Source organism: Xenopus tropicalis, chromosome 1 (genome assembly GCF_000004195.4).
Source record: "Xenopus tropicalis strain Nigerian chromosome 1, UCB_Xtro_10.0, whole genome shotgun sequence".
NCBI classification, from domain to species: Eukaryota; Metazoa; Chordata; class Amphibia; order Anura; family Pipidae; genus Xenopus; species Xenopus tropicalis.
The window spans coordinates 155424070-155451528 of record NC_030677.2 but is presented as its reverse complement, the minus strand read 5'-3'; the positions used below and the strand labels follow the sequence as shown (position 1 = coordinate 155451528).

Below are 27459 nucleotides of genomic sequence, written 5' to 3'. Positions count from 1 at the left end.
GCCAGTACATCTGCTTAGATCTTTAAAGGGGGGCACCAGCCATTTCTTCTTAACACAGAGCAGCTTAGATAGAACAGGGGAAAGGAAGTGCAGCACACACCATAAACTCCCGACAAGTCTATATGACCCCATAAAGTTTAACACACAGGTAACATGGGGTGGGTGGTCCCTATGGCACTCTGCCAACACAGCAAGAAACAATTCCAGCACCTGTGGGTCCCTACACTCCCTTACTTGTCTTAAAATCCAGAGTAGGACAGAGAGAAAATAAAATGAATGTAAAATAACAGATATCCTATCACTTACGGAAGTTAAACTGAATAAGAAGTTTCCAAAGTGAGCAGCTCAATCTCAGAAGGCGTTATTAAATAGGCTTAAATTTGAATACTCCACTTAATAGAAAAAAAACCCATAGAATGTAAAGCAGGAACACTGCTGATTTTTTTGTTGTAGGGGTATGAGGCACCCTCCACTGAATTCAGCGCTATGAAGGGGTTACACAACATGCCAGAAAGTTCTACGTACACAAAAGTCCCTTATTTCTCACATTGCATTTACCAGCCACATTTGCCCACTGGTGTAACAAACAGGACACATTCACAGAACAGATTGCTATGCACTATTGAGGTTACACTTTCATTAAAGACACAGCAGCAGTTTAAATAGCATTAACATTTCTTCCCCGTAATAAAGTAACTGGTATAGCCATAAAATCTGTAGCACTGCACTCATCAATTCTGTCCAGTCCCAGTTTCTTATGTTCAGTATGGCCTACCCTATTTGTTTTCTATACATACATATTTCATTTATTTTTTAATCACACCTGTAAGTCATATGGGTGTCCCAATGATTTTACTGCGCACAGCATATTAACCAGATGTATTTATAGTTTTGTATAGAATTGCGCACTACTGTATGGTCATGCTCAGCAAGACTCCAGGGCATTTCAGGTTTACATTTTACTAAAATATTCCTCATTTTAAATTTGTGGTTCATACATTCTTTATGTTTGCCAAGTCTGGAGGTGCATTTAAAAGCAGTTCCTTCTGGAGTAGAAAAATATATAATGTTGTAATGGTTCACAATTTTGGCTTATGTCGTGTAATTTCAAAAGCTCATAAATAGGAACCACTGCAAACTACTATAAAGCCTTAGGTGACACTGCAAAATAAGATGCTGCATCCTGTAGAAATAGGCTGGATTGTTTCCTCCTGTGCAACAACACCTATTTCCCCCCCACAGGAGACATGTGACCAGTAGTACCTTCTTACCTCCCAGTGTGATAGATAGGCCTTATCTTAGCATTTGGGTTTCCTAAAACCAAGGTACCAATAAACCCCGTTGTAATAAGCGATGGTTTCACTTGACAGCTGATGTAAAAGTGAATATGTAATGTAAAATTGTCATGTAAAAAATAAGAGATGAAATGTAAAATTTTAAAAAAAATCTACGGTGCCACTATGAGAGGAACAGAACGGGCTTTAGTGAAGTAACTGTGGCAAAGCATTTAATATGAAATCAACCCAAAACCATCTCACAGAGAGCACAACCCATATATGTTGGCAAAGCATTCTCTGTGTCAAAAATGTCCCATCCCACAGGCCTACCAGCTGCTGAAGGATGTTGGGGTTGCTTGGGAACACCAGCTTAGACACCTGTTCTTAGAAGATTTCCTTGGCTATGTAATTTTTACAGGTGTCTCATCTAGAAGGGCTTATTCTCTCCTGAGATAACCTCAATGTGATACTTTGTTATGCGTGGTAGGTACAAGAAAACTGCAACCCTCTATATATTGGTGAACTCTAGCTCCCAGATTTTAGCAGTTGGCAGGATGCAGTGAGCCACAACTTGACAACATCTAGAGAGCAAGAGGTTGCACATTCCTACTGTAGGCACTTTCAGGAGCAAACAATTGCTGTGACCTTAAAAACCAGTTTTAATCCTTCTAGGTTTTATCTGGCAAATACACATGCACACAGACTAACTGGGCGGGGGTGCTATAAACTTCACACTGCACAAAAGTAGGTAGGAGGAACACACTAATCCCACTCAGGGGAAAGGTAGATCCAGGGTTGGGATTCTGACAAATGGTGGCAGTTTTCCTCTTCTTCTAACTTGAACCAAAACTCCTGCCCATTTCTTTTCTCCAGTATTCAATGTGTCCACGATGCCCATCCCTCACTCTCTCTCTCACACACAAACACACACACACTGCAACTTCCCAACCAAAATGAAACAGAATTAAAAAAAAAAAAAAAAAAAAAATAATAATAAAAGAGCTGTTCCATTGCTCTCACGTCACAACTTTTTAAAATAAAGTCTTTGTAGTTTGGACAGACACACGTACAATGGCTTAATATTTGTGTGTGTGTGTAGCTATCCTTTTGCACATCCTCATGCGTGTCCGACCATTGAGTTCCTGTGTTACCAAGGTTTTAGCACACCGACCAAAGGGGCCAGCAGAATGCTATTTGTTTTTTGTTTTTTTTATTAATGTTGGTTCATTGCCTGCAGTCCTCACGGTGCCAAGGTATAAGGTTGTGTCCCTCACACAGATATCTCATATGTTGTGCCTCCCACACCAGAGACCTTCTTAACGTTAGAATGTCTGGAGGGGCTAACTGTGTTGCCTTGGGAGCTAGAAGTGGATCCAAGCCGACATTCAGCCCTTGCTAAACCCTTTGGTTGTCCATTTACTTTACCGTGAGGTGGTTTTACCTGCAAATCCTCCCTGAAAATAAAACAGAAGATGACAGTTAATGAAAGCCCAGAAATCAAATGTAAGATACATTTGGTATATTTCAGAGTAACTTTGGCCACCAGAGTGTGCCAGTGTGTGAACTGTATCAATTCCTATGTGACCATGATACTGGCACTGGATAGAATGTTAGTGCTTGATACATTAGGTGCAAGTCAGTTACATGTGCAGATGCTACATGCAAAAAGAGCTCTAGAATAGTCATGTGCAGGTGGGTTTGGGTTGAGCTTTTCCACCTGCTCTCCCTGCCTGCACCTTACGGGTTACAGCTGGTTGGGCCCAGATCTAGAAATATATGGTACTAGCCGGGATGGGTAGGGTTCAGGCGGGTTGAGTTTTAGTCGACCTGCACATCACTACTCTGGAAATAATGCCCCCTTAAGATGGGGATTCATCCCAGGGCTCCCTAGCACGTTATGTGAGTAGGTTTAGAAGAGAAAGTATAGACGCTAGACATTTGTGAATAAAATTTAATGGATGTAAGTTTGTCTTTTGACAAATTAGTTCCATTTGATTAGACTGTTTTTAGTAATAAAGTACTTATTAATTAATTATCTTATTAGCTAAGCACCTTGTTTTAATTACTATTTCCTTTTGTAGGAGGTAATTAATTATAATGAACAATAATAACTGTTAAAGGGTTGGCTCAAGTTTAATCTGATCAACTTATAGTGTGTGATCAAACATCCTATTCTTACCAACTTTTCACCTGCCCGGATTTTATGATTTTTTAAATTATTATCCTTCCTCTTCTGCCTCTTTTACCAACCCTGTCAGCCAAACTATTGGTCTGTCAGGCTTCAATTTGTATTGCTATTTTTTTTTTATTTTGTATTTTTCTATTCAGACCCTCTCCTATTCATGTTTCAGTCTCTCATTCAAACCAATGCCTGGTTGCTAGGGTAAATTGAACCCTAGCATCCAGAAATTCCAGATGGTGGAGCTGAAAAACAATTTTTTTTTTTAAAAAACCATAAAAAATGAAGACCAACAGTAAAAGGTCTAAGAATATATATATCATAATAAATATCTTAGTACTGCCCCTTTAAAAGGATCATGGACACCCATCCCTATCAATTTTCTATCAGATTTCTGAGTGCCGGAGGCCAGTCACAATACACGGGAATCTAAATCTCTTAAAGGAACAGTAACACCAAAAAAATGTATATATTTCAAAGAAATCAAACTATAATGTACTGCTGCCCTGCACTGGTAAAAGTTTTGTGTTTGCTTCAGAAACATTACTAGAGTTTATATAAACCCTGGTGAGTAGCCATGGCGGCAGCCATTCAAAAGAAGAAAAGGCACAGGTTATATAGCAGCTAACAGATAAACCCTGTAGAATACAATGGTGTCTTATCTGTTATCTGCTATGTAACCTGTGCCTTTTCTCCTTTTCTCCAGCTTGAATGGCTGCCCCCATGGCTACACATTAGCTTATTTATATAAACTATAGTAGTGTTCCTGGAGCAAACACACTAGTTTTACCAGTGCAGGACCACAGTACATTATATTTCAATTACTTTAAAACACTTTTTTAAAACACTTTTTTTTTTTTTTTTTTTTGGTGTTACTGTTCCTTTAAGCAGCAAGCTTGGTATATGAAATGATCATGGTGAGGGATAATAGACACATAAGTCTGTAGCCATGAATAACAATTTTAAAAAGTTCATCAGTTATTAGGCAAGACACTGCCATTCTGCTTCCACAAATACAGTTGTTTTCTACATTATACATAATCGGCACCTTCCAGTTGGTGTGGTTACCGGTCCCTTATAAATTGTTACTGATTAGGTGCGCAACACAATGCAGATTAATACCTAAATCTTACCATATTAAGTGTATAACCTTATACATCGGATGTACATACAACATTTTCATCATTATTATCCTTGCCAAGGAATCATTTACTGTAACTGATGTACATGAAATGTTATACCAATATTTAAAGGAAATCAGACCCCAGCCTGCATTTCTAGATTCTCCTGGACCGCCCTCAGAATGACTTGCATGAAATATTTGTAACCTTGTTGTGTACAAAAACCTCCCTCTATTATGTAAATTACCCTTCCATGTACTATTTTTAATAAAAAGTAAAATATGTAATGAATAATGTACCCCCTATTGTAAAAATATTAAAAGTCAGGATGGGGGTGTACATTATTATAATCCACAAGTTTCAGTGAGATATGCGACAGAAATTACATCACTAAGCACTGATTATATTGGATGACATCACTAAGCTCCGGATAGAATTTACAGGGTATTCATGGCTCTTGTGTATTATAAAGGAATAACTTATCTTGAGCACAGAACACTTTGTTGCAAGTTTTTACTTGTAGAGTACAACCAGTAGCCTCTACATACAAAGAATTGTACCACTTATTGTACAATCATTGCATAATGATGTCATAACTAGTCTACAGTGATGCCTGTGACAGAGCAAGTATTTAGGCAGCTACCACACATTTTGAAGATATTGTGCCCAGTGAGTTACTGGCTGATTTCTGGTGAATGCATCAATGGCTGTATCAGGCTAATCTCTTGACACACATTTTCTTACCTCTGAATAGGCATAGAAGTCCCTTCCCCAAACTCCATAGTGTTGAGAAATGTGACTGCTTTTGCTCCCCCATAAGAAGGTGATCTGGGCATACCAGAAGGCGATGATGGGGCCTGGTGACCAGGGGACTTATACGATCCATTGCTCACTCTAGCTTGCAAGGGCTGGTGACTCTGGATATTATTATTGGCCAGGTCAGCCTGCAAAGAGGTGGTGGAAGTCCTAGGGGCTCGGGAGACTGCGCTTGAAAGTGATGATACAGAAGACTGAAGTACAGGGTTCCTGGAGCTGAAGCTGGGTGCTCCAGCCAGCAGATTGTCTTTAGACCCATACCGTCCTGCACGGGGGTTCTCAGAGAGTGAGCTGACCTGCTGCAGGCTATATGTGCTTGGAGTATCATAGACTCCAGAGTCTGCAAAAACGGAATCCGTATGAGAGTGCAGCAGCTTCTCCCGTTCTTCCATCTCCTTCCTCTCCTGAATTGAAGCCATGATGGATTTAGAGAGGTTGTCGTAACGGACTGGAGAAGGTTCTCGCTGATGCTCAGCTGCCCTGCTTAGCACAGGGCTGAATCCATGTGCCACCTGACGCTCTCCACTTCGCAAGTGGCACATCTTGGCAGACATATATGGGGAGTGGTAACCCACAGAGCCTGCAGCTGTTTGTGTAGTGCATTTAGCTGCTGGAGACATGGGGTTGAGTAAGCTGTCATATGATAAGCTTCCATTGCGATTTGACAAAGCATTTGGTGAAAAGACACTTTTGTACGGTGTTATGGTGCCACCTTCTGACTTTACCAGCTGTAAAGGTAACTTTTCAGATTCACGGCGGCCAGAGTTCTTCAGGCTCAAGGACCGTGAGTTTGCAGCAAAGGGGTCAATCTGTAGAGGTGAGGACTGGTAAGATTTGTGAAGAGAGTTCTTTCGGTACTCTGGGATGTCCAAATTTGGCTCTGACTGATAATCAGTACTCCGACAATCATCTTCCAGAAACATGTTGTCTTGTAGACCTTCCTGCACTGCAATCTGGAAATACAACACAAAGTCTAAAAGCTTTTCCTCCACTACCATGCAAAAAGAACAGACATCATATTATACCCCTTCTTTATCACATAAGTTAATTAGTTGGTTTTGTGTAGAAAACATGCATAAATACTATCTGAACTTCTGAAAATAAATAAAAAAAATGACTATTTCTATGCAGACATACCTAATTCCACAGAAAAACATGATTGTCTCTCCCTGTGCTTGCAGAGACCAGTTCCTTATCCCCCCCATAAGCTAACAGTGTAATTCAACCACTCCCTCACCTTGTTTCATTGTTACGTAATGGATTTTGAAACTTAAGGTCCCCATACACGAGGCGATTTCACTCGTTGTGCGACGAACGATTATATCGACAAACGATCGTATGGCGATCGGGTTTCCATACGATATGCCATCCACGGGCAACGATAATTTGCAAAATATTTCATCGTATCATTATCGTAAAATACGTACGATCGTACATCTACGTACGATCCAATGTCGGGGCTGAAGCGGTATTTATTTATTTATGTTCATTGACTTCCGCTGCTGGCAATCATGACATGCGCAGAGAACAATCGTTCGAAGACAAATGTCTGACACTCACACCAACTGGCCGATTTTATCGTTAAACGACTAAAATTTTTAAACCTGGCCGATCGATTTTGGGGACGATAATGTCGGGTCGATTAGTGGGCCAACAATCGTTCGCACACCATCAACTATACGATAACTTAACGATAGTATCGGATCGTTCGGGAATCGGTCGTTTGACTGTAAAAAATCGGCCCGTGTATGGGGGCCTTTAAAGTCTGAATTTGTGAACCACCCATTATGTAAAGCAGAGGCACTTTAAGTTCCTTAAGTCCTTTTAATTGTGGAATCAGTTATGTCTTATTAATAAAAACAAAACATGACAGACATAAGCGATAGGACAGAAAAAATTATAAGAAAACATAAAATTAAGACCAGGCACTGCTTAGATAACTTCTACCAGATAAATCTTCAGCTGGAAGCCACTCCTGATTGCTGCAGTTGAGAACATCAGGTTCCCTATACAGCTAGTACTCGGGATACCTGGTAATACTAAGTTAATTGGGCAAAGATGTTCAGATTGTGCTGTCACACAACAGCCTGCTCCTGTGGCTGTAATCTATGAAGTACGAACAACACTATTTAAAAGCTATATAGAGCACAGAAATGTGCTTCAAAAAAGTTTTTTTTTAATGAAGACCTAGTTTTCCAGTACCTTGTTATAACTATGGTATTCTGCAGGGATTGTGTCTTTTCAGCAGACACTACATCATCATTCCTATTGCTGGGAAAGCTAAGCATTTCAGTTAATTTCCAAATCCTTTTTACAGTCACACATTGTAACATTTTCTGACATTAAAAAAACACAAAACACAACAGCACAAAAAGGCATAAAATGATTTCCATAAGGTTACAGAACAGAATTAAGGATCTCTGTATATATAAGCAATAAGGAAGGTAAGAAAAGGCACTTGGGTACTTTGAAGGAAACAAAAAGAAAAAAAAGTGGCTAACCAATAAACTGTCCCATTAGTCATGCTTGGAACACAGGAATGCTCTAGGTCTGGTATGCAATTTAGAATGAGGGCTTTTCCCCCCAAACCCACCTGTTCAGTTGCTGTATGGTAGTGCACTTTGGAGTTGGTGCTGAAAGGTGGTCGGTACTTATACATTGCTGGAGTTGCTGGATTCGGTGGGTTTATTATTTTTGGAGACAAACTGCTTTCTGAGAGATTGGAGAAAAAAAAATTGAATAAACTTGTGAGACCTGCATATAATAGATAACCGAGACCGAGCTTTGCATCACAGATTCGTAAAAAATGTCCTAGTTGGGAAAATAAAAGGAGCCCATTTTTAAACCTTTCTTACCTTTTTGTTACCACACCAAAGCCCACATACTGTCAAGATTATGTTAAACTGAGCTAGTGACACTGAATATTTGTTTTTGGTTCTAGAAATCTTATTTCTAGTTTTACATTTGTATTGTGACCCAAGATTTTGTCCTTTTTACCTTCACTGGTTACCACAGACCCCTTCATGTCAGAATATTTGTTTGGGTCTCCTTTTGGCAGCATAGTCTGGAGCTCAAGGGACTTGTCATTAATACCTTCCAGGCTTCCCTTTGACTGCAAAAAAAATGAAAAAATAAAAACATGAATAATGTACATGATGTCAATTAATTGTAAATACAGTTAACTTGAATGGAGTGAGCAAAGTTTCATTGGCACCTAAAACATTCTCATAAATATAGAACCACAAAGCCTAAAAGACCTTATTTTATTACACTTTCCTATCCAAACACAAAAAAACAACATTAAAATATATTTTTTCCCAAAACAATCCCATGCCATGGGATGATTTTGTCCATGCTATTACTAAATATTCCCACCCATTATTGTGTTACCATGTAAATTTGTCCTGGTGACAAAATGTCAAATGTGACACAAGATGATAAAGTGTGTTAATGTCCCACAATATGACAGACTAAGGACATAGTTAAGTGAGATGAGATAAGCTGATATTAATAGAGACAAAGCTAGGACCTGAAGGTTTTGTTAATAAGCAAAAGTAGTAGAAGTAATGCAGAAACAACTTAAAGTGGCCATACACGGGCAGATCTAAAGCTGGCCATACACACACCAATATTATCATACAAAACCTTGTTTCGTACGATATTCGGTGCGTGTATGGCAGCTCAAAGGGGTGACCGATATTGCAACAGGCTGAGGATATTGGTCTTCTCTCTGATTGGGCGAGTTAAAAGATTTTGATCGGCACCTGAGCAAAATCTACATTCAGGGCTGAATTGGCAGGTGGAGGTAGTATCCCTGAACGTCAGTGGAAACAACTTTTCATGCGACCAATGGACGAACAAAATATCGTTATTGCTATGTGTATGGCCACCTTAAGCTGCCAATTCAGCCCCTTCAGACTGATATGGCAGCTTATTTCCCCATGTATGGGGCCGCCGCCGAGCCTCCCCGACCGTTATCTGGCCATAAATTGGACAGGTTCGATTTTCCCATCAGATCCTAAGACCCACCAGAAAGAGCAACTTTGTTTCTTCATTTTGACTAATAATGGTACCTTAGAGCGATGCAGATTGGCTTGGATCCCATTGTCACTAATCTTGACTGTTATCTGCCTCTCAGACAGCACATCTGGCCTGATAAAAGGAGGCTTTAAAGCTACTGAAGGCCTTTTCTTTGGATCAACTATATACCTAGACAGAAGACAAAAATAAAAACACATTACCCTTAAGGCTTGTGTTATAATAGCACACAATGCATTTCAGAACCATGATTTTCATCAGGGAAAATATAACTCAACAAAATCCCCGAAAAGTCTCAGTTTGTTTGTTGAAGTACAACACAAGCATTGCAATCCCCATAATTTATAACAGGACGTGACTTAAGACAGTTTCTTGTATTTTATCACAAATTTTCCCTGAAAAAATGGCAGGCACAAATACTAGATCTTTTATTACTGTTATTACTTATTATGTCCAAAGTATTACATGCTAATAGGCGTCTGGCAATGGTATGTCACAAAATAGAGTGTCAAATAGAAGTGTCAAAATACACAGTCAAAGTAACGAAATGGTCAAAGATACACTCTGCTTCACCTGCAGTGTGCAGTATTAGACTGGTCCACCAGGATATAGTGAAAACAACCGGTGGGCCCAGGTTTCATTGGGCTCTCCTGCGCCTATACAATTGTTCTATTTCATGGTCTTTCCCTATTTCTGGTTGAAAACAAAGAGGCTAACAGATTTCTTTATATCTTATAATTCAAAGAGACTAGGACAATAAAGTGGTTGAATATGGAGAGGAGTACAAATAATGAGTAGGTCTATGGTCTAGGGCAGGGATTCTCAACTTTTGTTTTACTTGTAAGCCACACTGAAATGGAAAAAGTGTTGGTGAGCCACACAAGCATGAAAAAAGTTCTTTGGGGATGCCAAATAAGGACTTCAATTGGCTATTTAGTAGCCCCATGTGGACTACTAAACTGCAGGAGTCTCTGCTTGGAGTAAAACTGTCTTTCTTTACTTCCAAAACATGTCTCCAAACCAGAAATGAAAGAATGGGCACCTACTTTGAGGCCACTGGGGACAACATCAAAAGGTGTGGCGAGCAAGATGTTTCTCAAGAGCCACTGGTTAGGAATCACTGTTATAGGGTTTTCTAGTAGCCCTTGGCATCCCAGTCTGACACGGTGGGGTGGTGTATAGAGAGACATCTATTGGTTCTAATGTGATGTGTGTTTGCACGCTCATGAAATAGAAAGCTGGGAGGTCTTAAAGGGAAATTTCTAACAAAGTTATTCTCCTTTAAACAGACTGTTCTTTTTTGTGTGAACAGACCATTGCTATTCTGTACAAACACATGAGTAGGAACTACACTCCTTATGGTGATAAACAGGCCTCTATTTTTTTTACAGTTTATGGATAAAACCTATGCATTAGCGAGCAATGTTAATGTGCTAGATCCTGATCATAAATAGAAAAAAAATGTTCACATAAAGGCTCTGTACACATTACATTTAACCATCATACTTTGTTTGTATATGTCTCCTTTAAATACTAAAGGAGTGTACAGTTTACAACTGCAAATGAAATCAACCAATACAACATAGCAGGCAATGCACAGAAAGAGTAATGCTCCTTTGCTAAACATACACTTACCTGGGAGACAAAGGACTACAAAGTACATGCTGTATATTCCCACAGCATCCCCTGGTAAAGGGGTTAACTCCACCACGAAACTTCCCTGTCACCTAAGCAGAAGCAAAATATACAATTAAATATAAAACTTCAGTCTTTGGGTCAATGTCAAGAGTAAACAAGAGAAGTTTCAGTACACAAGATGATTGCAGTTAATAGGCAGAACAGATAGGGCTCTTATGGACTGTTATATCAGCGTTTTTCAACCGATGTTGCCTGGTGTGCCGTAGGCAGGGCCGCAATTTTTACTTTAAAAAAAAAAATCCGGGCCCTGTCATTGGTTGCGCCCCGTGTGTACGGGTGACGTCAGTACGCACGGGGCGCAACGTTATAAAAGGGCCTGTGTGCGGTCGCGTGTAGGCAGAAGTGCAGAGGCGGCGCGCGTGAGGGGAAGATGCTGCTGAAGCCGCCGAAGAGTAAAATGCTGCTGGGCACCAATGTATTAGGGGGGGCCACCGGGCACACTGACTTATGGGGGCACTGCTGCTGGGCACCAATGTACTAGGGGGGCTGGCTCTTGGCACCAATGTACTGGGGGGCACTGCTGCTGGGCACCAATGTACTAGGGGGCACTGCTCTTGGCACCAATGTACTAGGGGGGCACTGCTGCTGGGCACCAATGTACTAGGGGGGCACTGCTGCTGGGCACCAGTGTACTAGGGGGGCACTGCTGCTGGGCACCAGTGTACTAGGGGGGCACTGCTCTTGGCACCAATGTACTAGGGGGGCACTGCTGCTGGGCACCAATGTACTAGGGGGGCACTGCTTTTGGCACCAATGTACTAGGGGGGCACTGCTGCTGGGCACCAATGTACTAGGGGGGCACTGCTGCTGGGCACCAATGTACTAGGGGGGCACTGCTCTTGGCACCAATGTACTAGGGGGGCACTGCTGCTGGGCACAGAGTTACATTTTTTAACATTTTCTAATGGTGGTGTGCCTCGTGATTTTTTTCATGAAACAAGTGTGCCTTTGCCCAAAAAAGGTTGAAAAACACTGTGTTATATTATATGAATAAAATTAGCCCAAAGGATAGCCCTTGCATACAGCTACATATGGCCAGTCACCTGTCAGGTTATTTTGGCTACATTTTGGTAGCTAAATGGGCTTATACAATCATTCAGCAACTCCCCGAAATATCAGCTGAGACAGAAAATCCCATATCATGATACTGGAATGCTGATACAATGAATATCAACATGTGCAATTGGATTTTGACTATTTGGACACACACTGAGGAGACAGTTGGAAAAGGTCTGACATTTTGTACAGTTTTTTTACCATCCATGTGAACACAGATTAGGATCTGGCAATTGCGGATTGAAAACACAGTCCTTGAGCAACGGCTGCCTGACCACAAGACCAGGCAATTGCCACTCTAATTAATAAGGGGTGATTCCAAGCATTTTGGTACCCCCTGAACTAGAAATTTCTCTGACAACACTCTGAATTGCTCTCTATGCCATTGTTTTAAAACTACTGTCTGATTTGCAATCAGGGGAAGCCTGGCTTCCTTTAAACAAAAACATGCATCAAGAAAAACAATTACACAAAAGGACATTTTATATTTTAAGGTTTATACCACTTTAAAAATGGGTTTACCAAACATTATCAGCTTTCTTGGCGAAAGAAAGTAGGAATTCTCTGTTCCTGGATTTCATCACTTACTTGTTCATTTGTGGTCCGACCTCGTACTACAAGGACAATATGAAAACCCGTTAGACCAATAACAGGAATAAAGAAGAGCCCAGCTACGCACATCACCGATATTCTGAGCACTCACGTTAAGGAATGTCTCAATACTGAACATCTAAGATATCTGTGCTTAATTCTGATTATTTTCCTAGGATTTATTCTTGTATTTATTACTTATTTCAGTTTTTTTTGTTTTACCATAAATTAGTGCAGTATATAATGCATCTTATTGTTTTTATTGTTTTATTGATTTTGGGGGGAACTTGGCAACTTTATCCATAGTCAGTTGTTTTGGAAGATGATCAGATCACAACAAGAAAACTAGCAGTTCCCAAGCTCTGTATCACTGTAACCTGTTTCTTCAAAAATTTCAGTGCGATCCAACAAATCTGTCAAATTATCGTCACGTTAGTGGGAACCAAATGATCACACATCCAGTGATTTTTCATCCAACATCGGTCAGAAAATCGATTGGGCAGGTTTGAAAATTTTCATTGTTAGCAATGATATGTGCCCATTGTCCAACTGTTTGCAGGAGTAAGCAGGCAGTTCTCCTGTCTTCAACTAGACGATATAGTTAGAAATTGTCGTTTTCATTGACAAATCGTACTTTTTAAAAGATTGTTTCAGCATAAGCTTGGTCCCACCATAACTAAAAGATCTTTTAAAAATCTTTAAACATTGATGGTACAAACCACTTCTCCACAGCTTACAGACAGCATGCAGGACCTACATAACCCACAGTACATTGCACTGTAATGTTACTTTCCTTATTCACATTATATGTGCAGGGAAATGTGGGATTTGAAAGATGCAGGCTTAAGGCAGGCCAAGGACAGACTACTACTATTAAAGGGATTCGATCATGATTTTTATAGTATATTTTTTATTTCTAAATTACACTATTTATACAGCAAATAATTCTCTCTACCATCTATCTCAGTGCATGGTGCCCGAGAACTGCTTCCAGGTAACCTATCGTTTCTCCTACTCCCATGTAACTGGAGGAGTCTCAGGCTGGACTTGGATTCCTTCCTTCGGCTGCTGGGAGGGGGGTGATATCACTCCAACTTGCAGTGCAGCAGTTAAGTGTGACTGAAGTTTATCAGAGCACAGGTCACATGCCTGTGGCACCCTGGGAAATAAATATGGCTAGTCCCATATAAAATTTCAAAATTAAATGTAAAAAAAAATGTGTTTTTTAAAAATGTGTTTTTGACAAATGGATTTCAATGCAGGATTCTGCTGGGGAAGATCTATTAACTGATTTTGAAAAACATGGTTTTCCTGTGACAGTATTCCTTTAAATTTCAAGCAGAATCAGATCAGTAGGAGAACAGGGGGGACAGGTTTAGGTAAATTTTCCAAACCAACCTATATTATTACATTAAAAATCATGTAAAGGCTCTATATTTTTTACCTGATGTATATTGCAAACTTGCTTAAAATTATGTTTACTTTTCAATTATGTTTACTTTTACTTTGTGTTTGTGTGGAGTTCCCCTTGAAATGTAGAATAAGTAAACAAAATAAATACTACAAATGACTGCAGATGTGTGGCAGACACACAAACACATGAATAAATACATCTGTGGTGTCCTAGCTGTGAGCAGACTTCTGACCAATCCTGAACACATTTAACTACTATTTTGTATCATACACAAAACATAATACAGACAAGCCAATATGGCGGCAGCCTGGGCCTGTGCAGTTCCACTTTTATGTGCAGGTATAATATGCACTAATAACCTGAATCTAAATGGATCAAACATAGAAATTGAGATTTCTCTTTACATGTACCATATAAAAGGATACGTGATGCTGGTGTGAGCCTCTCCCAGCACCTCCAAATGGTGCAAAACAAATATCAGACCAAAGGAGAAAACCCCAATCATATGGGTGCTCAGGGACAGCAAGAAAAGAAAGAAATAGCGATAATTTCTACGCCCAATGCAGTTATTCACCCAAGGACAGTGATGGTCAAAATCCTAGAGAAAAAAAAAAACATGCTCTGTTATATTTGTTTAAACAAATGCAAAAAGAGTAACATAGCAATGTAGCCCCCAGCAAACCCCATATACTAGCAGGTTATAATACATAGCAGTCTGAGTGCATCAAGACATTTTAATCATTTTCAGTCAACAATTACCTGCCCAGTAGCCTGATCAGGATTCCTGCCAAACAGACAAACAGTATTTGTATACAAATATAGTACGTGCTGTGTCAGTGGCTGAATTCTGCTGCCATCCTAGCTCTAACCCCATCCAAACTTGCTAGTGTATAAACAATTATATTTTAATTACCACTGGGCTATGAGATCCTAGATTATACATTGTCCATGGTAGGGTCAGTGACCTTAGCAGATACACAGCACAAACACATCACAAATGTGTATATACATACAGATAAATGGGGAACTTATGAAATTGTTTGTCTTGAGCAAGGTTCCTTGGAGGGACTGAACCATCAAGTAGATAAACTGTTTTATGATAATTTTCATAATTTAGTCTTATGAGTGCTCCATTTATTTTTTTAAAGGTTCTTTTGATGGTAGTACCAGGGATATCATATCTGCAGTGCACTATTTTAAAGGGATACTGTCATGATTTTTATGGTGTACTTTTTATTTCTAAATTACACTGTTTACATAGCAAATAATTCACTCTACCATTTAAAATTTTATTCTTGAACCAACAAATGTATTTTTTTTTTTAGCTGTAATATTGGTGTGTAGGCAGCCACGAGTCTGAGCTTTCAGAAGGAGCCGGCGCTACACATCAGAACTGCTTTCAGGTAACCTATAGTTTCTCCAACTCCCATGTAACTGGAGGAGTCCCAAGCCGGACTTGGATGTCTTACTATCGAGTGCTATTCCGATATCTACTGGGAGCTGCTATCTTGCTACCTTCCCATTATTCTGCTGATCGGCTGCTGGGGGCGAAATGAAGGGGGGGAGGGGGTTATATCTCTCCAACTTGCAGCTCAGCAGTAAAGTGTGACTGACGTTTATTAGAGCACAGGTCACATGGCTGTGGCACCATGGGAAATGCAGAATATGGCTAGCCCCATGTGAAATTTCAAAATTAAATATAAAAAAATCTGCTTTTGGATAAATCATACTGGATTTCAATGCAGGATTCTGCGGGAAAAGCTCTATTAACTGTTGTGTTTTGAAGAAAAAAAAACATTTTCCATGACCGTATTCCTTTAAAATATATTATACAGGGACCTGTTATCCAGAATGCTCGGGACCCAGGGTTTTCCGGATAAGGGATCTTTCCGTAATTTGGATCTCCATAACTTGTCTTCTAAAAATCATTTAAATATTAGATAAACCAAATAGGCTTGTTTTGCCTCCAATAAGGATTAGTTATACCTTAGTTGGGATCAAGTACAAGGTACTGTTTTATTATTACAGAGAAAAAGGAAATCATTTTTAAAAATCTGATTTATTTGCTTATAATTGAGTCTATGGCAGGACTTTCTGGATAACGGGTTTCCGGATAAGGGATCCCATACCTGTATATACATTATATACATACACACACACACATTGCTCTATTAAGGGGTGGCTGTGTCCCTGCTATGATTTCATGCTACAGAGTGAGGTCTTACCTCTACACAGTTGTCACAAACACTGCAATGAGAGCAACGGGGTGGCCGGTAGAAATGGCAAGTGGCGCACCATTTCATCCGTACTTGTATTCTTTTGATCTCCACATTCTTGTAGAGTGGAGCTCGGAAATCATCATCCTTGTCTTCATCTTCATCAGCTGTAAGGAGAGATACATCAAAGAGGCTAAAGACATCAATCAAGTTGGAGGTTTGCATGCTCATTCGGGCAGAACTGACGCAATACATTCTTGCAGGAAAAGAATACTAAACTGAAAACTAAAATAGCCACAAGAGTGCCACAACATTCATGAATATGTATGGAGAGATTTTAGAAGCTTAACAGAACTATAAACCGTGCGATAGAAGATGATACAAACACATACTGAGGCAAGCCGCATTTATATTACTAAATGTCACTTATTACTCCATTGTTACTTATTACTACCATTGTGCAATTTATTTTATGGTCACCTGTTTCACTCTTATGCCCTCCAGTGAATGAAGATGTCACAGCTCAGTTTGCACTACTGTGAGTACACACAAGTACACACAAGGTATAAACCCAGTGCACACAACAAAGTTTAGTGGACACAGAACTTCTTCAATGCACATAATTCAACAATTGTTTAGAGCTGCCCACAAACCTGTTCACCCAGTTCTTAAGTGCACACAAAAGATAATCTTTGTATGCATTAGAAATTAGAGTACAATTGTCAGACTTTTGGTTCAAGGCCCCTTGAAGGTCTAACCTGTTCAGGGGCCCCCTTATACACAAACATTTACATCTGTATCCTTGATAGAGGACAACAAGGCAATGCAATATATTGAGGGATATGGTAGGAATAGCATAAGACTAGTCAGTTGCAGAATAAGAGATGGCTACAATTAGGGAATACTTCTGTGCTCATATAAGTCAGGGCCAGGTTCATCTGACTGACATAATTACAGCATCACGATTGAATTGGCTCTAAAAGCTGCAAGCAATTATCTCCAGTAAGATTTTCAAGTGCAACATGGCAAGCCATTCTGAAAGTGGAGCGTGCTTATACAATTTATACAGTGCGTAAAATGACATTTATTTTTCACAAATGCCAGCACTAAGTGTCTCTAACCGTGGCACACAATTTCTGAGATTTTACAGTGGAAGCAGAAATGGTTTGGTGGGAGTGCAAAGGGGCAATTTCTATAGTTTTGTCCCCTAAAAGATTTCTCACTCTTTGTGAGGACGACAAAATGCTAACTATGCCCCTTCTTTTTGGGGTCAGTTCAAATTGTTGGTACGCACTTGTTCCTGCCAGCGATTATTGGTGACAAAAAATAGGGGTGAATTTTAAAATTGTTACCCTCTCACCAGGGAAGCTGACTGGGGGACAAAACAGTAGAAAATGCCTCCATGCTTTGTCCCACTTTGTTACTCTAAAACAGCAGCATGTATTTATTTCTATTCTATGGTTTATTGCACCTGTTGCTTTAATATGATCATTAAACAAGTTGGTTTTTTATTTACAAATTTGGGTTTTAAAGACACATGGGATCATGGCACACCTGCTTAAAATCATGGAATTTATTGGTTATGCATTAAAATCTAGATCACTAAAAATTGGGAAAGAAAAGATATGAAAAAAATAAGTTTTGAAATCTATACACACCCTATTACCTGCTTTTAGATTCTACTGGTCTAACTTGTAACTTGTATCTCAGATATTGTTTCAATGTTACCAGCTGTCTATTAGCTTAGATCCGTATCCAGAAGTTAGCCAATATATGTAACATATGTAGCAATCGTTGCTATGACCTTACTAGTTATAGGAAATGTTATATTGCCAACTTGTCACAAGAAAACACAACAGAGCATCTTGAGGCAATAAAGCATACACAATGCAAAATAAAAACAAACATCTCTATTCTCAATGTCTTTTGCTAAAAAAGCTTATGTCCTGCTCAGCTCTACTATTGGGCACCCACAGGCTGTCTTGTTTATATTGATTGTATGGAGCTAATGATGGGTTCAGTGCAAGGTCTGCTGCTTGCATATTACGGCTGCTCCCAATCTTTTCCAACAGATGGGAATCAAATGGCAAAGAATACGTCGGAGCAACAACAGATTCTCATTTAAAAGCAACTGTTGGACAACATGTTTTGTAGTCACAATTTAAGATTCAGCAGCGGGAATGCACTGCCCCTCAATGTGTGGTGTGTAAACCAGCCTTGCTCTAGGGCTAGGCCATATACTGTATAATAAAGCATATAGGTATTACCTCTAGGGAAGATACCCGGATCCATAAAAGTGGCCATGCTGAAGTTTGCCAGGACGAACAGGAACATGAGTCCATTGTATACAGGGATTGCCGGCGATATTTCTCTGGTTAACCAAGGACACCTGTGAGAATAACAGCAAGCAAAGTGTAAGCAAAGATTTTTACTACGAGTTCCTGGATAAACTAGCCCAATGTGTTTTCACTCACAGCGTTCCCACAGAGGATCTATGTCAAGTTAAACCCACCACCTTGGGAAAAGGCCGTCTGCATGGGGACATAACAGGAGCACCAATGGGATTTGGCTGAAAGAACCATAATATTAGAGCTAATAAAAAAAAAAAAAAAAAAAAGCAGCCCAGAAGTCTCCAGAGATGGCACTTGTAACAAAAATGGTGCCAGGCACTAGAGAGGACCACATTTAACATTTAGATTGCCTCAGAGACAATATGCTGATGGATAATTATCAGTGGACACACATTACCTATAACATATTGATGCACCACATGACAGCCATCTGCATGTGTTTTATTGCCAGTAAAGATAAATATACATTTAAAAAGATAATTACTGCCCAACTATGGATATTTACAAACTTTTTTTTTTAATCTATATAGCTTTACTTGCTGAGCAAGGGAACCTGGCCTTCTGAGAGAGATGCTTTGTTCATTGAAGCTAGTGCCCTAACTTTAATTCTAATAACTCAGCCAGCAGGGGATTCAGTGAACTCATGCAGGACACAACACATAATAATTATAACTTTGTGTTAAGTTCCAATATTTATGACGCAGTGTACAAAATGTTAGAGAGGAAAAAAAAAAGGAAATAGCATGTGAAATCTTACTCAAAGATACGTAACATCAATGGTGGCCAATGAAAAGGGCCAGAAAAAAAAGAAACTTATTAGGGATTCCATGGAACCCACAAAGACAAATGTATTGCTGCATCAGCCAGTCTGATTGTGGTTAAACACAAAATAACCCCGTGTTACCTCAGCGTTCTGCAAAGAAATAAAGCCGACCTGAGGCCAAACAGAATGGAAAAGCTTTACTCACTGCAAAAGCCTCTGCTTTTCCTAACACTGCCCACGAATGTACAGTTTATGCCAGTCCCTGCAATTCCCTTTTATAATCTCAGGCCTGACCCATAAAACTAGAGTTGCCTTGAGCTTTTACTGGAGAAGCAGGTCTGGCAGCCAACAGAAATACTCAGGGGTGAGCAAAAGGCCACAGGGACTGGTTAAAGAGGCAGTACCCCTTTAAATTAGCTTATTTTAAATTTTATTTTATTGATTTTACAACATCACAAAACAATAAAATACAAAACAGTGTTTGGTATACCGACATTGGAATGGTGTCAAGTCGAGTTTAGGTCAATACAAGCAAGGACACTATTGCTAGGCATTGCAGTTGTCACTATATATATGTATGTGTTTAGTTCTGTCAGGTCAGTCACACTTAATATAAGGGGGGTGAGCTATGTGTCCAAGTTATCTTGGTTGCACAGTTTCTCCAGATCTTATCAAACACGTCATATGTCCCCCTTGTTTCGTAAGTTATTTTAATTAATTTAAGAGAAAGAGCTCTATCTACCAGCCGTCTCCAGAATGTTATGGAGGGAAGGGTATCTCCCATCCAGTGCATAATTACTGTTTTTTTGGCGTAGAACATGAGCGTGCATAGCCTAACTGGCCACGTTGGTGGATAGTGTTTCGTCTATGACTTTAAATTAACTTTTAATAGGACAATATGATAAGAGGTTTTGCAGCTGAAAATCATTTTTTTAACTTGTTCAACAAATCTCCAGATTGGAATTTCAGCACCTACCTGTTTGCTAAGGTTGAATCTAGCCAGGCAAACAGGCAGTGGTTTGATTAAATGGACACTGAATAGGCGAGGGTCTGAATAAAAATATTAGTTGTAAAAAGTAACAACAATTAGATTTACCAACATTCAGACTGAAATTGTAGGATAAAGCCCTAAAAATAACAAATCAAAGGATGTTCTTAACATGAAATAGTTGGCAGATAGCAATCATACCAAAGTGACTTCCTGAAAATGCATTGTATCGACAGATACACAATACATGCACAGATTTTATTGTTATTCAACAGAAATTTTCTAACCTCTCTGACTGACAAAACGACAGATTACCATAGTATGAAAATTATCAGGACAGTCTGATATAATCGTATGAAATTATGTTTTGTACAATTTTCAGAGTGTGTATGGCCAGCTTCACTATTCAATGTTCATACCTTGCTGCTTAACAGAATAGAACTATCTTTCACAGAAGATTTGGGGTTCCACTGGATCCCAAAATAGTGGATTTGGGGCATTCCTAGTGCCAACCCAGAGTTCACCACTTATTTCCTCCCCAAGAACATTTATCCCAAAACTTTTTTTTATCTACAGAGCACTAAGAATGGCTAGAGAAAAGGGATTATTGGTTTATGAGAAGTCCCCATCTACCCAGATGTTATGCTTGCATTAATGACCGTACTAAGATATTGGTTGTTCAATAACTGTTATAAATTTAGATGGCACAAGATACCTGAAGGGTCCAGCCTCCCCCAAAAATTTCCTAATTAGAAATGGAGAATATAAAACTGTAAAATAACCATTTATCCTATATTTTCATCAGTCCTGCTCTGCTATAGAAATTGGCCATACATTTAGTTCTTGTACATGCATAGCAGTCTGCCAATCCCATCCAATATCCATATGCTATACACTGTATCTGCCAGTGTGTGGTGCATCTGCAGATGAGTAGATAATCAGAACAATGGGAAAAAGTGTCCATTCTGTCCTACTGCATGTGTCTGTCCCAGAGGCTGAACAGCTGGATACTGTTCAAGGTGAATAACTGCCAAAGAGTACAGTCTGAGTTCTTACTTTGCACGTTCACGCACGAAAACAAGACAGAGAGCAATGCCACTTTTTAATTTTAGTGCCCTCTACGCAGAGTTCAACAGAATAAGATAAATATCACAACACATTCTTGGGGATGAGTATTATTACAACTAAAGTGGTTTGTGGCCTAAAGGATTAAAATGCAACTCTCTTTTATTTCAAAAATCATGTTGCAATATTCCTGCTTTGCAATAGTTTGGCATCTGCTACAGATATCCCTAATATTAAAGTGGAATCTCATTTAAAAAAGAAAAAAAAAAGTTTTAATGTTATATATAGATCTTGTTTAAGCAACCTTTCAAAGTTTTTATTTTTCTTAAGTTTTGAAATTATTAGCCTTTCTAATCTACCTCTTTATGGCCAGCAACCAAACAGGCTATCTTTTTATTAACGCACTGACCCAGGAAACAAAACAAACTGAATATGAAGTTTCAATTTTAGACTTTTTTGTACTGTTCAGTTTCAGATCAGTTACAATTTATCTTTAAATTTTGACTTCCAAACTGTTGCCTGATTGCTAGGGTAATTAAGCCCCAGCAACCACACATCAATTGAGATTTAAAGTCTGACAGCTGCACAACAAAAATTTAAAACATTCAAAACCCACATTAAAAAAAAAGATGAATTAAAATATTAGAATGCTATTAGAATATTAAAATATAAAATATTAGTCTATATCATACTAAAAAGTACAGATGAACTAGCATTTTAAAACTTTGGGGAAAAAGTTAACCCCACCCGTATGGAGTAACAAAGAAAATAGCAGAACTGACAGGGCATAGAGGCTTTTCAGATGAGTAAAATTTCAACACACCTGTTTGTATATAAAGCAACATATTACTAAATGAAGTGCACATCTTACATGAAAGTCACTAGTGGTTTGCCAGCTTGCCAGAGAAACACTTTGATCACTGTTTGTGAATGTTTCCAATATTACAAAATAAAATAATAATAGGCATATTGCTCTGTTTATATTACACATTTTCTAACAGAGATAACCAAAGTATAACTCCTGCTAAGATAATCTCACGCGGGGCAATTTTTACAATTTTCTCATTCCTTTAGGGGGGGATAAAATTCTAGAAATCTCTTTTTTCCCCAGCTATACTGGTACTGCTCTTGAGATTTACTGCAGTTTCAAAACACATAGGCCACAAATTAAAGTACAGAATCCCAATATCCAGAAAGATCTAAAGGCTATCTCCCACAGGTTCCATTTGTACTTGATGGTAACAATGATATCATTATTCCTTACTGGTGGCAAAAAAAAGTCCTATGTTCAATTAATGTTTAAATGTTTAGTAGACATAAGGTTTGAAGATTCAAAAAAAACAAAAAAAAAATAACATTTATTTGGAAACCACAGGTCCCAAGCATTCAGGATAGGTCCTATACCTGTACCAAAAAAGCAAATGGCTAAGGCTAAACCCGAAAACATGGAATATGCCTGGGTGCAGGCACATGTAGCCGATATCCACCTAAAAACGCAAGACTTGTGTGCCTGCACTCAGGCGTATTCCATGGTTTTGGGTGCAGGCACAGGTAGGAGGATTTTACAGTAGCAGGCATATTCTCAGCAAGCATTTTTTTGACTTGGTGAGAATACGCTCCCCATCTGACATTAGCCTAATAGTAGGGAAGAGTAGATCAACCCAAAATGCCTGCATAAAAAGGTGGCTGTGCGGGTGGCAGTCCACACTCCTCACATGAATACACAGTAGGAAATAAAGGGGGCATTTTACACTACACAACCCAAACCTATGAAACCTAATTCCAGGCACCTAAAAGTTGCTTCCCCATCTGCTTTATGTGACATAGCTAGCATATTTGAATTTAAAAAAAAAATTAAAAATTAAAAAAAAAAAAAGCTACTCTGGTGACAATCACAGTCATTTCCATCATTACGGAGATCAATGAATAGCTAAGATATATTCAAGACAGACAGATATTGTGTGGGGAATAATAACACACACATTTCCAAGCTCTTGGAACGAACGTGCTGAACCCTGCTGGAGAATAAAACAACAGAATCTATTTTCTGAAAGGCCATCAGCCCACACACCCTGAGCAGACAATACACACACAGGCAGATCCTACGCGCTGTCTCACTGCATTACCAACCCGAATACACTCATACACACACATACATACTCTGGTAAGGCACATCTAATTAATAACCCCTTCTGGGCCCACTAGCTAAATTCTAGGGGCCTTCATCTGCAGCTAAATGTGCTAACAGTAATAAACAATATATACCAACATCAGTACTAATCACATAATTTATGTATGTGAGTGTATAGATAGGTCAGTATAGTTTTGTGTGCGCTGGGTTTTTTTTTTTTTTGGAAGGGTTGAACTTGATGGACTCTGGTATTTTTTCAACCCAATGTAACTATGATTGTAAAATGGAGAGGTTCAGCATCACCCTCTGCATAGATTCATTGGTTCAGGCATGTACAAATGGAGAATCCAAAGCAAATGCGGCTTCAATCAGCACACCGAACGACCATGGTCTTTAAAACAAACCTTTATTCATTCCCTTTAAAAGCACAGAGCCTAACGCGTTTCGTGCACATGGGCACTTAATCATAGGCCTATCAGGTCTGCCTAGCTACTGATTGGTTGTTATCCTACAGCGCAACATTCTGAGTGCCGCTACACAGGGGAAGGAGGCAGCAGGAAGAGGAAATGTATTTATAGTTTATGTATGTGAGTGTATAGATTGTTTAGTATAGGTTGTGTGCTGGGTTTACTCGGATGGGTTGAACTTGATGGACAATGGTCTTTTTTCAACCCTATGTAACTATGTAACTATGAAAGGATGAAAGGGGCGAGTAGCATTTTGGTGGCAATAAATCAACTCCAAACACTACTTTTCGGAGCACATTCCTTCTATATTTAGAGGAGTATAATGCACTGGCACATTCTTGATTTTCACATAATATGTTTCCTTCCTAATATGTGAGACCCAATCTACAGATGGAGAGGCTTCTCTGAAAGATAGAGTACTAATGGAAAAGGATGAATGGAAATGCCTTTAACCCAGCAAACTAAGTAAGAAAGTCTATTCAATAGTATTATTCCGACGTTTGGTTACCCATGCTGAAGGAGATTTAGCGCAGGTCACAAAACATACTGTGTGCCCTTACTCTAAGTTTGAAGTTACTTTCAGTTCACATTACAGACTTGTGTTTGATTGTATAAACCCAGCTACAGCTCTGTTTGTTTTAGCCGCTATGTCAGATAACCTTCCACATATCCAGGTGTCACAGCCCCTATTGTGAAGAGACAGGTAGATGCCATTTGCCTCAATGCACACACACAGGGCCATTTTGGCCTACATCTGTGAGCAAAGAATAAAAGCGAATGGTGTACCTTAGGCCGAATAACGGAGCCAGCTATACCAGACTGTGCAACACAGTGACCATCAGCGAGGTCACAGACTATCATTTATTTCGGAAGCATTATACAGAGCATGCAGGCACAACATGTGCAAACCCTCTTTCTAAAATACATTTTGTGATGCCCATATCCTTTTAAGGAATGTCTTGTCTTCCATTCACTGGTGCAGTCTCTGTTAACATAATCTACATAAAGCTAATGTCAAGCATGGAGATTTGAAGCTTCTATTTGTATCTGTCTATAAATAGATTTCATTGATTCCTATGGGAGAGAACAACTGCTAGCTCCACATTAAAGCTGCCACACTGGAAACAAAGAAATTCTGTTGTGGTTATAGCAAGCCCCAAGCAGCAGCTACTAATTTATATAAAAAGCAAATAAAGCCTAACATCATGAATTCTGGTAGTTTTCTCGGCTGGATTCTTGGAATGCTTTGTGGTCTGGTCCATGGGAAAGGTACATACAAAATTTAGCAGGGCATTGGCTTGATATGTTTTTGCAGGCCTTATGACTTGTGCTCCAAACACTGCCACAATGCACTGCATATTAAATATAAAGAAAAAAAACTGCTGTAAATCATTTTAAATGTGCTGCATTCATTCATCTCGACAGATAATGCATAAATATTGAACGTACAATGCCTCAATTAATTGAGGCCTCCTAATTTCCACCAATAGGATGGGGCAGGAAATAATGAGGTCTGAGCATTCCTCTCTCGGTTATATCTGGGTCAAATCAGCCCCATGCAAGAAAGCCCGGCCCCCACCACCACAAAGGGATTCGCTGGAAAAGAATTGTTTTTGCTCTGCTGAGGTTGTGATTCTTCCATTTTTTGCATTCAGACTGCAGTCTCTTTCTTTTTTCCATTTTGCTTTGTTTCTAGGGAATGGGAAGGTTTTTCCTGTCTAGTAAACTGATGAATAACATGGAAAATATGCAGATTTTTATAATATCCATTTCCTATGGAATGGCTAAAGAGATCTGATCAGGCCAGCTTCTGGCTGTATGTATTACCCTAAAGTTATTACACCTATTATGCAGCCCTGCAAAGCAGAGTTTTCTTTCAGCTTCATTTAATCTAATAGTCTGAAAGTAAAAAACGCAAAGCACACAACATTAAACCTGCAAAATTTTTGTATTTTATTCCTAAATAAAGAGATTTTTACAAATGGCAGTCCCAGCTATGACACAGAAACATTACTTGTTATAAAAGAATAGCAGATTTTAAGTCACTGAGAGGGTTAAAATTGTGCAGAGAGTGTGATCTCACTGAAACCAAATGCTGTCTGTCTGGAATATTTCACAGTATGTTAAACAGAGATGGAAAACACAGCATTGTTGTTAACCTCTTCACAGCTGAAAACAAAGCAGAATACTAATATAACTTTTTCTTGACACAAAAACCATAAAATCAGGATATTTATAGTTTAGAGATTGGTGGCTGCATCCATTAAATATGTAATACTATTCACATATGAATATATGATACCCATGCGAGCACATACATGAACACCACCTACTGCCCATCCTTAAGCTAGCCATATACCAAAATAACTGTACAAAACATAGTTTAGTATGATTTTCGGACCGTGTGGGCTCCAAGTTATTGCCCCAATAATTTTAGACAGGTTAGAAAATTTTGGTCAGATGTTGATAAAATCTGTGAATGTATTGGGAGACCCTTGGGAGACCTACAATGCATTTCCAGGCATACGACTGGTGTCTGCCAACTATTTCATGTTCATCTGAATCTAGTTTTAGATCATTGAAATTAAACATATGATTGATATCCAAATGTTCATCAGAAGGCGGCTAATATCTTAATATAATAATATCTTAATATATACCTTTAGCCCTAGCCTATGAATGGCAAATCAGATTACAGAGATTCCAAGGGAGCACCTTATGGGTGCAGCCTTTCAACAGGGGTCTTTGAGAGTTGCTTGTGTAGCTGAGAGTGTTTACAGTGAGAGGTGGCCCTACACAACATTTTCACTGACTTTCTAGCCCACTATGACAACTAGTATATTAAGACAAGCCTTTGATGGCTTAAAATATTTTATTTACCATTATCATTCACTGTCCACCAAAAGTAAGTACAGCAAGTGGCCCACAGGCTACAGTTATCACTAGAAATCTCACACCAGCTCAGCTTGATAAGGACAAGTACCGACGGAGCGACTTACTCACCTACAACAGGTCACTGCTTTCGTGGGCGAGCAGCCACTCCGAAAAGGGTTTCCACTGGCAACAATAGAAGTGGCCGGTGGAAAGCCATGCAACGCTTTGGTTTCAGAAGTCACGCAAAGTTGCCTTCAGGAGCAAACTTTGTGCGCTTCGGAAACCGGATCAAAGATACAGGGCTTTCCACCAGTGACTTCTATTGTTGCCGGTGTAAACCCTTTTCGGAGCGGGTGCTTGCCCACAATAGCAGCAATCTATCATGAACGGGTAAGTCACTCCATGGGTGCTTGC

The 27459-nt window shown here is 39.3% G+C and overlaps 1 protein-coding gene across 1 annotated transcript in view; it reads right to left on the bottom strand.

The window, feature by feature from the left end:
• Positions 1-2492: 2492 nt before the first annotated feature.
• zdhhc8 (zinc finger DHHC-type containing 8) overlaps positions 2493-27459 on the bottom strand; it is a 55328-nt gene continuing 30361 nt past the window's right edge. Inside the window, 10 exon segments of the mRNA NM_001044406.1 lie at positions 2493-2731; positions 5322-6346; positions 7987-8105; positions 8391-8505; positions 9467-9602; positions 11067-11158; positions 12774-12876; positions 14616-14788; positions 16416-16573; positions 18674-18795. Of these exon segments, the coding sequence (NP_001037871.1) occupies positions 2548-2731; positions 5322-6346; positions 7987-8105; positions 8391-8505; positions 9467-9602; positions 11067-11158; positions 12774-12876; positions 14616-14788; positions 16416-16573; positions 18674-18795 (2227 nt within the window). The 3' untranslated portion in view covers positions 2493-2547.